The sequence below is a fragment of the Bombina bombina genome, unplaced genomic scaffold (genome assembly GCF_027579735.1).
Source record: "Bombina bombina isolate aBomBom1 unplaced genomic scaffold, aBomBom1.pri scaffold_1249, whole genome shotgun sequence".
In the NCBI taxonomy this organism is placed as follows: domain Eukaryota; kingdom Metazoa; phylum Chordata; class Amphibia; order Anura; family Bombinatoridae; genus Bombina; species Bombina bombina.
Window position 1 is genome coordinate 36,299 of NW_026511890.1, and position 16,344 is coordinate 52,642.

At 36.9% G+C, this 16,344-nt stretch overlaps 2 protein-coding genes across 2 annotated transcripts in view; one reads left to right on the plus strand and one right to left on the minus strand.

The window, feature by feature from the left end:
- LOC128643996 (very-long-chain (3R)-3-hydroxyacyl-CoA dehydratase-like) overlaps positions 1 to 4,057 on the minus strand; it is a gene marked incomplete at its 3' end in the record, with an annotated part of 31,835 nt that extends 27,778 nt beyond the window's left edge. The window contains exon 1 of the mRNA XM_053696761.1: positions 3,925 to 4,057. Within this exon, the coding sequence (XP_053552736.1) occupies positions 3,925 to 4,002 (78 nt within the window). The remainder of the gene's footprint in view (positions 1 to 3,924) is intronic.
- Positions 1,058 to 16,344, plus strand: part of LOC128643997 (dipeptidyl peptidase 8) — a gene marked incomplete at its 3' end in the record, with an annotated part of 40,153 nt that continues 24,866 nt past the window's right edge. The window contains exons 1-3 of the mRNA XM_053696762.1: positions 1,058 to 1,390; positions 4,927 to 5,063; positions 6,529 to 6,801. Coding sequence (XP_053552737.1) covers positions 5,057 to 5,063; positions 6,529 to 6,801 — 280 coding nt within the window. The remainder of the gene's footprint in view (positions 1,391 to 4,926; positions 5,064 to 6,528; positions 6,802 to 16,344) is intronic.

The following is a 16,344-nucleotide window of genomic DNA, read 5'->3' on the forward strand; positions in this document are numbered from 1 at the left end:
ATAGCTGTGGTATATACCACTGCTCTCTCTATGTAGCAGGTTTCTTAAAATATATGGAGGCCTGCAAGTGTACCAGGTGATCTAGTAACTATATAGGTAGCAGAGAGTTTGAATCGTTAAGGTCAGTTCACTGTCAGTGGCAAGCTGCGTTTGCAGCACTTACTTAACGATGTCTGTGGGGTAACAATGTCCTATCTGTCTTCCGGTCAGCTTGTTTGCCACCTCAGGTACCTCTTAATGTGGATGCCACCTCCGGAGCGGAGCCCCGACCCTCCGGAGGTATAGGGCCTGAAGATGTAAGTCTCCTCCCGCAATCTAGCAGCGTAGAAGTGTCCTCTTTGTCTTGCTGCCAGATTACGGGTCTCAGGCCGGGTACCTTCAAGCAACAGACTCAAATTCTCGCCTTTGGGCTCCAGGAGTCAGGTGGGGTCCTCCGCAAGTATCCACTGTTTGTCTGTGGCTCTGACGATGGCGCTGCTCCACTTAGCCGCAAAGATGGCCGCCGTTCGCGTCAAGTGAGTTTTGTGTAGGTAACTGTCAGGCCTCCAAACCCCGGCTGATCACTGCTGTCTGACTGTCTCCTGGCAGGCACCGCTAGCCGCTTCTCCTATATGTACGACTCCTTACCCACTGTGAAGAAAGGCAGGGATTTTCGGGTCCTCAGATTACAGCCTGCAGTCTTGTTAGTGAGGCGTCCTGCAGCTCTTTTAGCCTCTCAGCCCAAAGGCTCCCGAAAAAGTGATTAGATCTTCCCAAAACTCAGCGGTATAGGTGGGGTATGTCTTAGTGAAGTATATACCCAGGGTTGGAGTTAATGGAAGCTCAATAATTATCTTAAATTGTTAGTAAAATAGAACTAAGGCTCAGAGCTCCCCTTGCACACGTCTGACCTGTATGGCGGTTAGCTCCGCCCCCCGTAACTGTACTTTTACACTTATTTTTGATGTGTTTTGTGACACTTATGTTTCATGTAGCAGTTAACCAGAGCTCTGAGGACTTGGTAATCATTCTTTTTTTTTGCAGTTTTACTTGTGATAAGTGCAGTTAGTATTAGAGACACAATCTGAAATCAAAAGCCGAAAGCTAACTTGATTAATTCCTGGATTATTCATTTGTCCTTTGCCAATTTAGGGCCAGATTACAAGTGGCGCGTTAACGGTTACACGCAAACAAAAAGGGGTTTATTGCAGGTGTTTGCACACGTCAGGTGTAGCGCTCTAATTACATGTTGAAAGTGAACGCGATTTATGCTAGAATGATTACCAAGTCCTCAGAGCTCTGGTTAACTGTTACATGAAACAAAAAAGTTGACATTCACTCTAAGGGAGCTGAAATCAAAGAGTTTGAATACGGGCGGAGGAAGCGCTGCAGCGGCTCTCAGGATTAAAAGGTAAGTTTTTGAAGAAAGCGCTTGAAATGTCAATTTTGATGAATTAAAGTGCCCTTGTTTTTAATAGGATTATTAAAAAACGGGCACTAACTAGTCAAAATTGACCTTCACTTTAAGTGTATTTAAAAGAATAATTTTGCTACCAAACTTTTTAAGTTTTTGCACTTTCAAAGAAAGTCCAGGGAGACACCCCTTAAAAACCCTCATGAGTAGGGTTACTTTATCTCCTTTGCTGTGGAGAAGAAAAGGACAGATGTAAATAGGCATTTTTAAAAAAAACAATCACTGTGCATCATGCAGATAAAAACTGCATATATGCATTATTTTTTAAAAACAAACAAACAAAAAAAACCTTGCAGATGTAAATTACAGGAAAAGAATGTAAAATAAAAGTGCATTACCTTTATTAAAACATTTCATCTGGCATCTATGCTTTTAATTTAATAGCTCATTGACCTTTTTTTCTATATAAAAAAACAAAAACAAAAAAAAAAAAAACAGTCCAGAGAGATAGCAGTCAGTAGTAAACTTCCAAGAGCTGACAGTTTGTCAAACTCAGCTGGAGCATACATATTCTCACAGCAGACCACTGGTTTTCAAACCTGTACTCAGGCCTCCCTAACGGGCCACATTTTGTGGATATCTGAACTAGAGCATGGGTGAACATTTCAGTTTATTAGTAAACATGGTTATTTTACCTGCTCTCATCCAACGTAATCCTGAAAACCTGACCTGTTGGAGGCCTGAGGACAGGTGTGAAAACCAGTGCAGTAGAAGGAGTATAAAGCTTTTGGATACAATGCCGACTTCAACAAATACTTTTTCCTCTAGGAACACATTGTCTGAGCATTTCAGGACCCAGTCATATTACAATTACCAATACCATATTAAAAGCAGGAATCCTATACAGCTTAGACTTTTTTTCTACAAACCATATTAATAGTGCAGAACTGAAATGCTATGCTGTTCTCTTACAAACACAGAATGTTGGCTTTCTTGTGTCTTATTTCTGAGGTGTTACTGATCTCTCCAGTCACACTGAACAATACCAGCTATAGTGCATTTGCTGGTTACACCTAATGATATCAGGTGCCTCTGGGAGAAGGATAAGCTATCTGTTGTTCAGAGAACAGCTGTCAGGCATTTAAAGGGACAGTCCAGTCAAAATGGAACTTTCATGATTCAGATAGGGCACGCAATTTTATACAACATTCCAATTTTCTTTTAGCATCAAATTTGCTTTGTTCTCTTGGTACTCGTTGTTGAAATCTAAAGCTAGGTAGGCTCATATCCTAATTTCTAAGCACTTGAAGGGCCGCCTTATCCCAGGGCATTTTTACAGTTTTTCACAACTAGACAGCACTAGTTCATGTGGGTCATATAGATGGCATTGTGCTCACTTCTGTGGAGTTATTTATGAGTCAACACCGATTGGCTAAAATGACAGTCTATCAAAATAACTGAAATAAGTGGGTGGTCTTCAGAGGCTTAGACAAGGTAATTACAGAGGTAAATAGTTGGTTATGTAAAACTGGGGAATGGTTAATAAATGGATTAACTATCTTTTTAAACAAACATTTTCAAGTAGACTGTCCCTTTAAGGGAGAAGCGTTTCTATTATATTAAATTGCACTGATAACCAACAGAAGATTTATTCCATTTGGGCACAACTAACACCTTGTACTTTACAAATAAAGACATCAGGGTTCTCCATGGAAAATTTGGCCAGCCAGGTGGCATTATCAAGCAGCAGTGTAATACTTTCTAATATTATGTTTTCGGCTATCCAAAGCACAAATTAATTGCATAATATAATAAATGTATTAAATGATAATTTGAGCGATAAACATTGACAAACTTTAGTATTAGCTAATTTTAGCAAAATAAAATGTTTTCAAGTATTTAAAACTGCTATTTTCTTAGCAAAATTTGCATAGTTTTGCAGTTCATGCACACGCCTCTTAAGTTAAAAAATCCTTTCAAGAATGCTTATCTTCTTTGTTGTGGCCAGTTAGAAACTGGTAAAATGACCTTTACTAATCAAGCAGTTGTGTAGAATGTTGCAGGATCCACTCTGGCCTCTTTGGGGCAGTGCAGAAACCATAGTTTTTGACTGATAAAGGGACACATAAGTCGTCATTATTACTGGAACTGTAGATCTCCAGCATATTACAGAAAAATTATCGAAGATAAATATTGAAAGTACATTACAAAGTCTATCTTACTAAACATAAGTAAACTTTTTACGAGAAATTAAAAATTGATTACGTTTACATTATTTTAGTTTTCCGAGAACAAACTCAAAAAACAGGAAGCTTCAAATGCCAAATATATTAATTCATGACATATTTGCTACAAACGTGTAAAACAATGTACAAATGAATTCCTGCATTTTAAACTCAAGCTAGAGGTTATAGAGAATCAAATACTGAATGCTATGAATTAGCTTTGTGCACAGATCTGTATATTCCATCATTCCCATAATCACACGAACTTGTGCGATAACTGAGCACTTGCATATTTCACATCGTTACCTGCACATCGCTGAGTTCCACCCGGAGGTACAACTCATGGTGCCTCTGTGCCCAAAACACCTGCGGGGTCAGACTCATCCCGGTACCTTTCTCACAGTCCGAGTCCTGCTGCTAGAACAATCCGACCGACAGGGCAGAAGGTCTGTCATGACGTCAACTAAAGGTGGAGCTTAGGGTGAAAAAACGGCCATATTGCTTGAGGGCTGCATACCAATGTCTCACCTGGATCATCTGGATCATCTGGATGGCTTTAGAAGAAACACGTACAGACATATTGAGTAATGGAAGTTTACCAACTTCCAAAGACCAAAGAAGTCGGGCAACATTAAAGATTTGCGCATGCGTGCCATTTTTGCAGATCCCCTTCCTTGATTGGCAAAATATATTTGGAGTGAGGGCCAGTACATCATTTTAGATGGCTTTCCCAGAACAATTTCTAAGGAAAATGTTTAATATTACATTTGTGATAAACACCAGAATAAATAAAATATAAAAACAAACTGCATTTTCTTTCTAACCATATAGTAATTCAGTGACAATAATACATATAATAGTATAATATTCAACAATCTGTAATGCGTATTTCATCTTATTTGGTAGCATTGGTAACATAAAACATGCATTAGACTTATTAAAAATGGATCAACACACATATTAGTTAACTTATTATTTTAACCTTCTGTATCATACGCAATACTTGGTGTTATTCAGCCCCACTCCATAACTTGCTTACACTATATTATTATACATGTATCCTTTATAAAGAAATAATAAAATAGTTTACAGCTAAAAAGCAGTACATTTCTAAAAAATGTTTTTATATTGCGCATTATTATTATTATTATTATTATTATTATAGAATTGCTTATTATTTTTCAGTTGTAATATTTAGTCTTTGAGCATATACAGCCACCCATACTGTTCAACAATGGTTGTCATGACACCCAGAAAGTTGTCCCCCCAGTCCCCTTCGGTTTTGAACGCCCGCCCTCTTTCTTCCAGGAAGCGGAAGTGAGCAGGAGCAGCAGCTGCAGCAGCAACAGCAACACGGGGATTGGGAGTGCAAGAGAAGCCAAGTCATAGCGGGACAGAGTGCAGAAGCTGGGCCCGGTTGCTTACATTCTTCTTCCCCATGCTAGGTGAGTACAGGTGGCATTTATAGTATCATAGGGGGCACTGCGTGATAGTGTGCACTTAGGCTCTCAGGGCGGGGAGCTGCTCCTGCTGTGTAGACAATATATTATTCGCTTATAATTCAATGAATTTGGCCTTGAGATAATTCTTATCTCTAAATCATGTTAGTCCAGGAAGCTAATTGGCTATGCTAGGGAGAGCCCTCAGTGATAACAGTGATCTGGCTCTTCTGGATTACCTAGTTCTTGGAGGGATGGTTTTGATAAATGGAGAGTCATTTTACTTTTTAATTTAAGAACTGCCCAAGACTGAGACTATGTTACCAATTTACAGTTAAAGGGACATATAAGTGTACAAAGAAAATGCTCTGATATTTTAGAACATTTTATTCTTGCATAGAAATATGTATTTACCTCTGCAAAGAGGCACTACTGGGAGCTAGCTAAACACCTCTGGTTAGTCAATGGCAAAAGGCATATGTGTATACACACTAATCACCAGTAGCTACAAGTAGTATATAGGTGCTCTATAGCCTTATTAGGTATGCTTTTCAGTGACAGTGACTGAAGTAAATTTGATAATAGACATACATTATATGGTATCTAAACATTGTATGCTCTATATGAATCAGACTGGTTTTAGTTTTGACTTTCATGTTCCTTTTAATGTTAAGTGTAGTAAAGCTCTTATAATTTATGTCAGGGTTTGATATGTCAGTGGAACCATAATTCCTGTATATTGTCTGATTCCTAAGTTTTGACATTTGTTCGTCATATATCCATATGTGAAGGTCTTTACTGACTTCAAATGATAAGCTTTTTCCTAATGCTAGATAAATTTACCAACCCTGGTTTATAGAATTTATAGTATACTAGTTAGTCAAATCTACAACATATTGTATGTTTAAAAAATATTTTACCCCAACTCCTGTTGCCACTGCTGTTGTTAGATCATTACTTGACAGCTTTATATAATAAAGGTACCAGCAACACTTGAGAACTAGACCAGGGCATGCATTTATATTTATGTGTATGATAGAAGTAAAGCCAAATGTGGTTATTAAATTAGGCTCTTGTTTGTTAAAGGACCAGTAAATACAGTAGATTTGCATAATCAACATATACATAATACAAATGCAATGTGATTGCACTTAGTTTAAACTTCAAATGAGTAGTAGAGTTTTTTTCTAACACATTTCAGTTATGTCTATTTCCAACCCCCCTGTAGCATGTGACAGCCATCAGCCAATCACTAATGCATATATGCACATTTTGTAAATTCTTGTACATGCTCAGTATGAGCTGGTGACTCAAAAAGTGTAAATATAAAAAGACTGCACATTTTGTTAATGGAAGTAAATTGGAAAGTTGTTTAAAATTGCATGTCCTATCTGAATCATGAAAGTTTAATTTTGACTTGAGTGTCCCTTTAAGCTTCACTTGTAACAATTGTAATTTTCTTTTGTTCCAGAAGGATGCAACATGGCGGCAGCTATGGAAACCGAACAGGTTGGGGTAGAGATCTTTGAATCAGCAGCCAGCCATGAAAGCCCAGAGACCAATGGGGGCGATATAAAACCAGAGCCCTATTTTGTTGAGCGTCACTCTTGGAGTCAAATGAGGAAACTTCTGGCAGACACTAGGAAGTATCATGGATACATGATGGCCAAAGCACCTCACAGCTTTACATTTGTTAAGAGGAACGATCCTGAAAGCCCTCACTCTGATCGCATGTACTACCTGGGTATGTGAGAACCCATTTTTACCTTATGCGCTACTTATCATACAAAGTTTGATATCATTATGTCTTTCTTTTGTACATGATTAATAAAACTGTCAGTGGACGTATTGCACAGATAACTAAAAATTGTACGCATACAGGTAGAATACTTAAGCAGCAAATAATCATAAATCATCTGATATTTCAGTGTAGAAAAAAAATGTCTCTGATTTGATATATATATTATTGTACTATATCAGGTCTTTATCATTTTCACCTTGATGAAGGTTGATGCAAACTGTGTGCCCTGCTTATAAGGGTTGTCTCCGATTCTTTCTATAAGTGATGTAATCTTTCACCACTGTACAAAAAGTCAGTATAGTAAATATGAGGCTTAACAAATGTCATGGTCTATTCCTTATTACTTAAATCACTACACTCATTTTTCAATTTAGGCTATATTAGGGCAGATGTCTTATCCATACTGATTGTGTGAAAGAGGATGATAAAGTTTATGCACAGTACCTATATAAATGAGGCTAGTGTGTTTTGTCTATTCTTCCTTTGTAACGAGTACTGATGCTGTGTGCTCTATGTGGGTACACAAGGTACTTATGCACAGGCTACCATAGGTCAGTAATGACATTTTCCATACTGCTTGTGTATGCGAAAACAAACATTGGCTATCTTGAGGTTTGATATTTCTTTTTTGTTTTGTGTTAAATATAAAGTCTGATGCTGTTTTGTTGTGTTTTATGTAGGTTAGTAGCTAAAGGGGCTCAACACACCGATTTTAAATTAAAGTGATGGTAAATTCATATCTACTTTTCACTATATTAAAGATTTAATTCATAAATATACTTTGAGATGTGATGAAACGTGCTGCCAAGACCGCAGCAGTAAACAGGGAATCGCTATGCAATAGAGGATTCACTCTTTACTTGAAGCTGCTGTTGGATATTCAGTACAACTGCACAGTTTGGAGTCTTTACTTACAGTCCTTTAAAGCAGCGGCGCGGGAGAGCCTCAGATGCTTATATCATCTGGTAATTGCTGACATGAAACAAGCCCCACTGGCTCTGAGCAGATGTGGTATTTACAATGCTGGTGCACTGACAATATCTAGCTATGCTTCTCTTGCATGCGCAGAGAAAAATGTTAAAGGGACTGTATACACCAATTTTCATAAAATTGTATGTAAAAAAACTACTATAAAGAAAAATGTACACAGATAATGATTTTAAAATCCAATATAAAACCTTTTAAAAACTTACTTAGAAGCTCCTAATTTAGCACTGTTGAGGAGGTTAGGCTGGGACACCCACTTAAAGGGGCTGGGAAAGCAGGAAGAGCAGTTACTCCCCCACTCCCCTGCATATAAAACATGTCTTATTACACAACCAGGAGTCTCTAGACATCTCTATACGTCTAAAACTTTGGGTCTTGGTTAGGAATCTGAAAATCAGCAAAATATTATTTAAAAATAAGCAAAATTATACATTTTTACAAAAACACTCTCAAATGGGCTATATAAATGGATCATCTATAAAACATTTATGCAAAGAAAAATCTATTGTACAATGTCCCTTTAACACTAAAACAGTGATAACTTTTACTAGAAACATTTTTGCCAATACATGTATATTGCAAATATGTTTTTATTTGAAGGGGTAATTCATCTAGGTGCATTTCAATTTTGACAGGAATGTCCCTTTAAATTTATGGTAAACTATCCCCTTTATTAAAACATCCATAATGTTAGCAATATTTTAGATGGAGTTTAATTTATCAGTTGTAATGAAGATGCGCTATAACTTACTTTTTTTTTTTTGAATAATATTTTTTTATTGAGGTATTGAGTTATAACAACAAGATAAAAAATATGTCCAGTCTCAAGTCATAGTTAACAGAAGTGATTATACAATTCTTGTACAGGTAATAAACTTAAGCTAAGGCATTGAAGTGTAAGCATTATAATTATGAGTGCTATGTGTAGCTCATAGCGGTATTGTATACAAATGAGTAAAAACTTCCATAGTGCAAAGAAACATATTCAACAAAGAGAGAATTGCTGCCGGAATAAATTATAATACTGTGTCTGTAGTTTTGATCCTGTAGTAAATGATATGAAGCGTTAACTATACAAGAGGTTAATGTATACCGAAGATGGGTGGCTGGAACATATAATAAAGAAACCTCTTTTTTTATCTATAATAATAATAAGAATGATCCCCAAGTTGCAGTGTGTATCATAAAATAGAGTGTTTATTTAGAGCATCCTGAGGCAAAGCGGGGGTTAGTGATATGAGTTTATTGGGGTAAGGGAGAGACAGCGGACAAGAGCCGCTCAAAATTAGAGTGGAGGGGGGGGCGGGGCCAGTTAGAATGTCTATCCAACAGAACTCTTGGGTCTCTACACTTTATGGTTAATATATGGGTGGTATCAAGGAAAAGAAGTTATGTGTTCACACAGTTAATAATATATGACTATTTGGAGTGTAGAGACAGGAGGTAGGGGCTATTTCAGATGAGGTCCCAAAAATCTAGGGCTAATAGTTTTAAGGAGAGAGATGAGATATTACTATGAGTACACTCAGAATGGGCCCACATACTGCAGGTCTGAAATTGTGGTGTCAATAGCCCCTATGAACCAGCACAGGGAATATCTAAGTAACAGCATTGAAATCCGGAGTGGTTGAAGATGGACTATAATAAAAAATAAACAGTTATACTCCCTGCAACCATGGAGGTATATTTCGATAGGGATTATGCATTATGGGTTGGGGTGAGAATTAACAATCAATCAGACTCTGTATGCCCTCTAAACCGTTAATATTAGGGATAGTCGGAGCAATGAGGAGCTCAGCACACAGTCTATTGCCCAGAAGTAGTATTATGAAGACCAGCTCTTATAGACTTATCTATTAAGGGGGATAATGAAGCAGTTTGACCTTATGAGTGAGATTCTCAGTCCCAGATATACTAAAACTTACACTATGGATATTCTATAAGTCCTTATAGGGTGACAAAGGTCTATACACACAATTAAGTAAAGATGTGACCGGGCTGTTTAGAAAACATTAATAGGATTGTATTTGTGAGAGTATATTAGCCCTATAGTAGGCCTTGAAACACAAGCACTTGGCATGAAGGTGACCTCTACATATCTGAATCTATAGATTAAATAGCTATCTAGGGCCAATGACCAAAGCTAGTCTACGTTATACGCAATAAATATTAAATGTTTATGATAGGTCTCCAACAAGGCTATCTGAAGTTATACTAAGATACCAAATATGTAATAGTAAAATGGCATTCAGCGGTGGCCACATGTGTAAAGCGGTCTAGTAGGCATAATATGTATAATATGTCGCAGGCTATAATGACGCACATAATACTGTAAGATAAATATGTCCCTTAATGGTCAGCTAGCCCAAGTATATATGTTATGGACTTTTGACCATTTCTAATGGTAGTAAATTAAAGTATATGGTATCAAATGATAGGCATGTAAACCAAGATGTGAAGATCTGCTAAGAGAGATAAATGTTGTAATTCTAGCAAGGAGCTTACTATTTTCAAAAGCGTAGATATTAGGATGGTAGATATATGAATTACATATAGCTGGAGGAAGTTATGTGTTTAAAACTATAAGAGTCATATGCTGTGGGTATGAAGAAGCAGTCTTGCAGGTTAGAGAGTGTAGGGCATTAATCATATAGCATAAGTATAGCCCAACTATAATATATCATGGTATGTAAACAGTAATGAGGATCTCATATATCTGACATGCGGATGTAAATATTTTAGGGTCACCCCTACTTAACAAGAAAAGGGTAGATAATATAAAACAACTGAGAACATTAGTACCCCATGAACCATGTACCAAAGTGTACAAACCTTCAAGCATGTATATATATAAAAAGGGATAAGTAGTAATAGAGGGGTTAAATTTGCTGAACTCTTAGCTAGAGAAGTGTACCTTAACAGTAGGGCTAACATAATATATACGGTGCAAACATGGTACGGTGTATCACCAACTAAAAAAAAAATTTCAGCTCATGCGTCCCAAAAGACAGTTTAGGCTGTTATATGTGTCTTGAGAAGCTGTCTTTTAGCCTATGCCTGTGATCGAAAGTACTCCAATCTCTGTCAACTGTATTGAGATGTAGAGACTGCTTAGCCAGGCGGAAAGGTTCCGTATCCAGTCTCCACGATACAGGTATTGATGATCACAAAGAGCCGATCCTACATAGGGCAGAGAGTGCAGCCCAACTCCGCAGAGCAGCCTGTATGACAAAGTTCCCGGAGGGTCAACCAGGTATGTGTTCACCTTCAGGACCGCGGTTATCTTAGCTTCTAGCATGGCTAACTCAGGATCCGGTGCTCTCAGACTAACTCGTAAGTCCCTTTCGTTCGGCTCATGATGACATCTGTAAGCTCCTGTCAGAACAGTAGCCGCTTTCAGGGGAGCAAGAATTTTTGAATCATGCAGGGACTGCGGTCGGGTAGATTTAGTGGAACTCTGATTGTAGCTGCCATCTTGTCTGTGAGGTGGAATGTAGAACTGCTCACGGAGCTGGGTAAGTAGCATGTTCAATTCAGAGAAGTGATCGTCCAGACTCTCACAAACCCGTTCTTCGAACTTATGTAGGGCAGCCTCCAGATCCATTTAGGAGGTGCGATGAGATGGGCACTTCAGGAATGCTAGGGGAAAGTATAGCCCCTCCGCCTTGTGAGATAATTTAGGCCCCAAACTGTAATGTCACTTAAAGAGCTCAAGAGTCAATAACTGGAGGACTCATGCTGCAGAGGGTTAACAGATGTGGTTATCTTCAGCCTCTTAGAAGTTTAAAAGTCTAGTCCATTAGATAATTGTCTATCTTTTATCAATTATAGTAGGAGAGCTCCGTGAAAACATGTCTACTCTCCTTGCTGGTTAGCTCCGCCCCCTAACTTACTTTTTAATATAGATAATAAATTAAAATATCCCATGCTCTGGCAGCCCACTTCATTAGTCATACTTTTTGCTAACTAAAGGTTTGGACTATTCTCCAATCAGAGCTCTTGTCTTTAGGCACTTTTGTTGTAGCTAGAACGCTGATTGGACAACAATTCAAACCATTAGCGCACAGAAAAAATGGCTTTTTAAGTGGGTGGCTGGAGTGCGGGGTATTTGAATTTCAAATCTATATTAAAAAGTTATAGCGCATCTTCATTAATTAAAATCTAAATATTGCTAACTGGTTTTTATAAAGGTGAGAGTTTACCATCACTTTAGGTCTGCAGACACTGAGACTAGCCACAGTCGTTATGTTAGTATAAAGTGCACTGTTTTGCATTTTTTATCTGTTAAAGACAATCAGGGAAATATATGTTGCAGGGTTAGCCTTGACAAGTCCCCAGTGTTCATTTCTGAGAATTACTAAATCCACAATTGTCAGAGCTAAATTACATGAAAAGGGGCACAATAAATAATGGAAGTATATTACAAAGTTTTACTATGCATAACTAAACATTTTATATTGAAATCTCAATGTGTTTACTGTTTCTTTTAAAGGGACACTGAACTCAAATTTTTTCGTGATTCAGATAGAGCATGCAATTTTAAGCAACTTTCTAATTTACTCCTATTATCAAATTTTCTTCGTTCTCTTGCTATCTTTATTTGAAAAAGGCATCTAAGCTAAGGAGCCAGCCAATTTTTGGTTTAGAAAGCTGGACAGCACTTGTTTATTGGTGGGTGAATTTATCCACCAATCGGCAAGAACAACCCAGGTTGTTCACCAAAAATGGGCCAGCATCTAAACTTACATTCTTGCTTTTCAAATAAAGATACTAAGAGAATGAAGCAAAATTGATAATAGGAGTAAATTAGAAAGTTGCTTAAAATTGCATGCTCTATCTGAATCACAAAAGAAAAACATTGGGTTCAGTGTCCCTTTTAATGCTTATACTACCTCTGTAAGAAGTATATCTGCTTCTTGTATGCTGTCTTGGTCTGAAAATTTGCATTACACAGCTGTTAGATCAGATCAGATAGTTTATTCTTTTTCTATATATAAGGACATATCTTTTTTTTTTTTAAGAGTAGGGGAGGGCTTTTTACTTGGTGTCCATTGTTTGTTTGTTTTATTTGTTTTTTTTTCTTCAAATATGATTTTTATTTTAAATTGTGTAAAATTATAAAGGTGGCCTGACAAAGTCTTTGAGTGCTACCTGAATTTGTGACGTCTGTTTTTAATTTTACTTTGCATAGAATATTTGAATTTTGTGTCTTTATTTGTGTAGTGCAAGGGGGGGGGGTATATAATATGAGCTGTGTTTTCCCTGTGCCTGGGTACCTGCTACCAGCAATATTAATACCATTTATTATTTAAAACACTAGTCCTGGGACCTCTTTCGAAATGTGAGATCAAAGTATTAAAGGAATACTTAACCAATTTTTTTTCTTTCATGACTCAGAGCATGCAATTTTAAGAAACTTTCTTATTTACACCTGTTATATTTTTTTCTTCATTCTCTTGGTATCTTTATTTGAAAAAGCAGGAATGTAAGCTTATGAACCGGCCCATTTTAGGTTCAGCACATGGGTACAGCTTGCTGATTGGTGGCTACATGTACCCAACCTTCAACAAGCACTATCCAGGGTACTGAACCAAAAATGGTCTGGCTCGTAAGCTTACATTCCTGCTTTTTCGAAAAAGATACCAAGAGAATGAAGAAAAATTGATAATTGGAGTAAATTAGAAAGTTGCTTAAAATTGCTTGCTCTATCTGAATCATGAAAGAAAAATTTAGGTGTCCCTTTAAGGAAACCTGTAACTTTACTTTTCAGTTAATGTATGTGTAAATAGTGCATCAAAAGTAGATCCTACGCCTAATCCTTTCTTCTTCAGGCTGGCATGCTCTGAGTTACCAAAATAATATAAATGCAGGCTTCCATTGTTCTGTATGTGAAAACGTACACAGATAATTTGAGATCATTTCAGATTCCTTACTATATTAATTGTTAAAGGGATAGGTCAAAATGAAATGTGCCTGGGTCAAGCATTTTTGCATTATACTTCCATTTAAAAAAAAAGCAAAGCAGTATGAGATGTAACACTCCCAAAGAATCTCAAACCTGACTACTCCCTAAATTTACAAATACTCCTTTAATTTGTAACAAACATAAATAGTGCAACAGTATTGGGTGTGCGCTAAATAAATAGCAGAATGAGAAAATACAATTGATGGAACAGAACTATCAAATAAAAAGCAACAATGTAATTGTATAGAAATAATACATTTACTGAATAACTATTAAAAAAAAGAAACATAAATTGACAATAAGATCAATAAAATCACAGAATGAGTGAAGGTTGACTGAATTGAATAATGGCAATTCACAAAAATATATACGTCATTAAAAAAATTGTACCGGTACTCGAATAGTCTAAAAATCACGCTGCAGTGGATAAAATTTGGTAAATACATTGGATGAATGTTTGTTTCACGTTCAGTCAATATTCTTATCTACTTGCGTTGTGCGAACAAACCAGCCATGAGTTTTGCATCTTCAGTTTACCTGGGCACGCATCTGGGTCACGTGACTTATGTCAAGCACTCTATTGGCTCAATGTTGCAGATTTCGGCTCAGTGGTTATTTGTATCTCCCAATGATATAAGACTCCGATATACTTTGTTATCCACAGTCAATTCTGCTTGTTATCTCTTTGACATATGAACTATGGCAGTGATTCCTCTGTTTTGGACTTCAAATGCATGGATCCACTCGGCTCCACAGCGAATACCTTCCAACTAGTCAATGCTCTCCAGTGGGGTCACTCTGCCGTTATTCAAATAACAGTGACCTCTTATCAATGCATTTCGACCTTGGTGGCCTTTATCAAGATGCTCAAGATTTTAGAGATCCGCAGAAATGAAAATATTATAATTCCAAATTGGGTTGCTGTAGATTTTTTACCTTGTTATGTTTTTAACAATATCCCACTTCAGAGCTCTCTCTCCAAAACACAGGAATCGCTGCCATAGTTCATCTATCAAAGACCTAACAAGCAGGATTGACTGTGGATAACAAAGTATAGCGGAGTCTATTATACCATTGGGAGATACAAATAACCACTGAGATGAAATCGGCAACATCCAGCCAATATAGTACTTGACATAAGCCACGTGACCCAGAGGCGCGCCTGGGTAAACAGAAGACGCCAAACTCATGGCTGGATTGTTTGCACACCGCAAGTGGGTGAGAATATTGACTGAACGGAAAACAAACTTATTCATCCAAGGTATTTACCAAGTTTTATCCACTGCAGTGTGATTTTTTTTAGACTATTTGTGTACCGGTACGATTTTTTAATATTTGTAAATTCTTTTTGTAAATTGCCATTATTCAATTCAGCCAATTTTCACTTATTCTGTGATTTTATTGAACTTTATTATTTTTTAATAATGTTTCAGTAAATATACTATTGTTATACAATTACATTGTTGCTTTTTATTTGATAGTACTGTTGTTTTCTATTGTATTGTGCTGTTGCTTTTTTTTTCTCATTCTGCTATTTTAAAGCACACCCTATACAGTTGCACTATTACACTTCCATTAGCAAACTTGCTTCTAGTAAAAGTTATTACTATTTTTCTGCAGCATGCGCATATATCTTGTGAGGGCCTGAACACCAGTATTCAGACACTACACCGTCTGAGAGAGTCAGAAGTGCATGACACAAATTACATCCTCAGAAGCAATGCACACCAATGCCAGATCTCTGAGATGGTGTGATGTTTGACTATTGGTTTACGAGCCTTCATAGGATATGTGCATATGCTGCAGATAAACAATAATAACTTTTAGTAGAAACATTTTTGATATTGGAAGTATATTGCAAAAATGCTTATACAGGTGACCCTCGTTTTACAACGGTTCAATTTACACCGTTTCAGAATAACAACCTTTTTTTCCAGTCATGTGACTGCTATTGAAAAGCATTGAGAAGCAGTGCATTTATTAAAATAGCCAGTAGGTGGAGCTGTCCGCTTGTGTTGCAGCAAAGCAAGCTGAAATTAATCAGTTTAACCAGACCTTAGCTATCGAGCAGATTTCAAAGGAACAAGATCTTCCTGTCTATAAATCAGTCCAGATTGGAACGCATAGAAAGAACTGTTTGCAGAAAAATGCAAGTGAAGTCTGTGTTGTGTGATTATTTTATTAGGTTTATAATGCTGTTTAGCAAATGTTTTTGTTAATTTAACTTAGTTTAATTATATATTCTGTGTTGTGTGATTATTTTATTAGGTTTAAAATGTTGTTTAGCATTTAAAGTCTTCATTTCAAAGCTTTAAAAATAATGTATTAGGTTTTACTTATGACAATTTTGAGAGGGGCTGGAACCTATCTCCCTCACTTCCCATTGACTTACATTATAAACTGGGTTTCAATTTACAACGGTTTCGATTTACAACCATTCCTTCTGGAACCTAACCCCGGCGTAAACTGAGGGCTACCTGTATTTCAAATTGAAATGCATTTATGCACTTTTCAATTTACCTTTCTATCCCTTT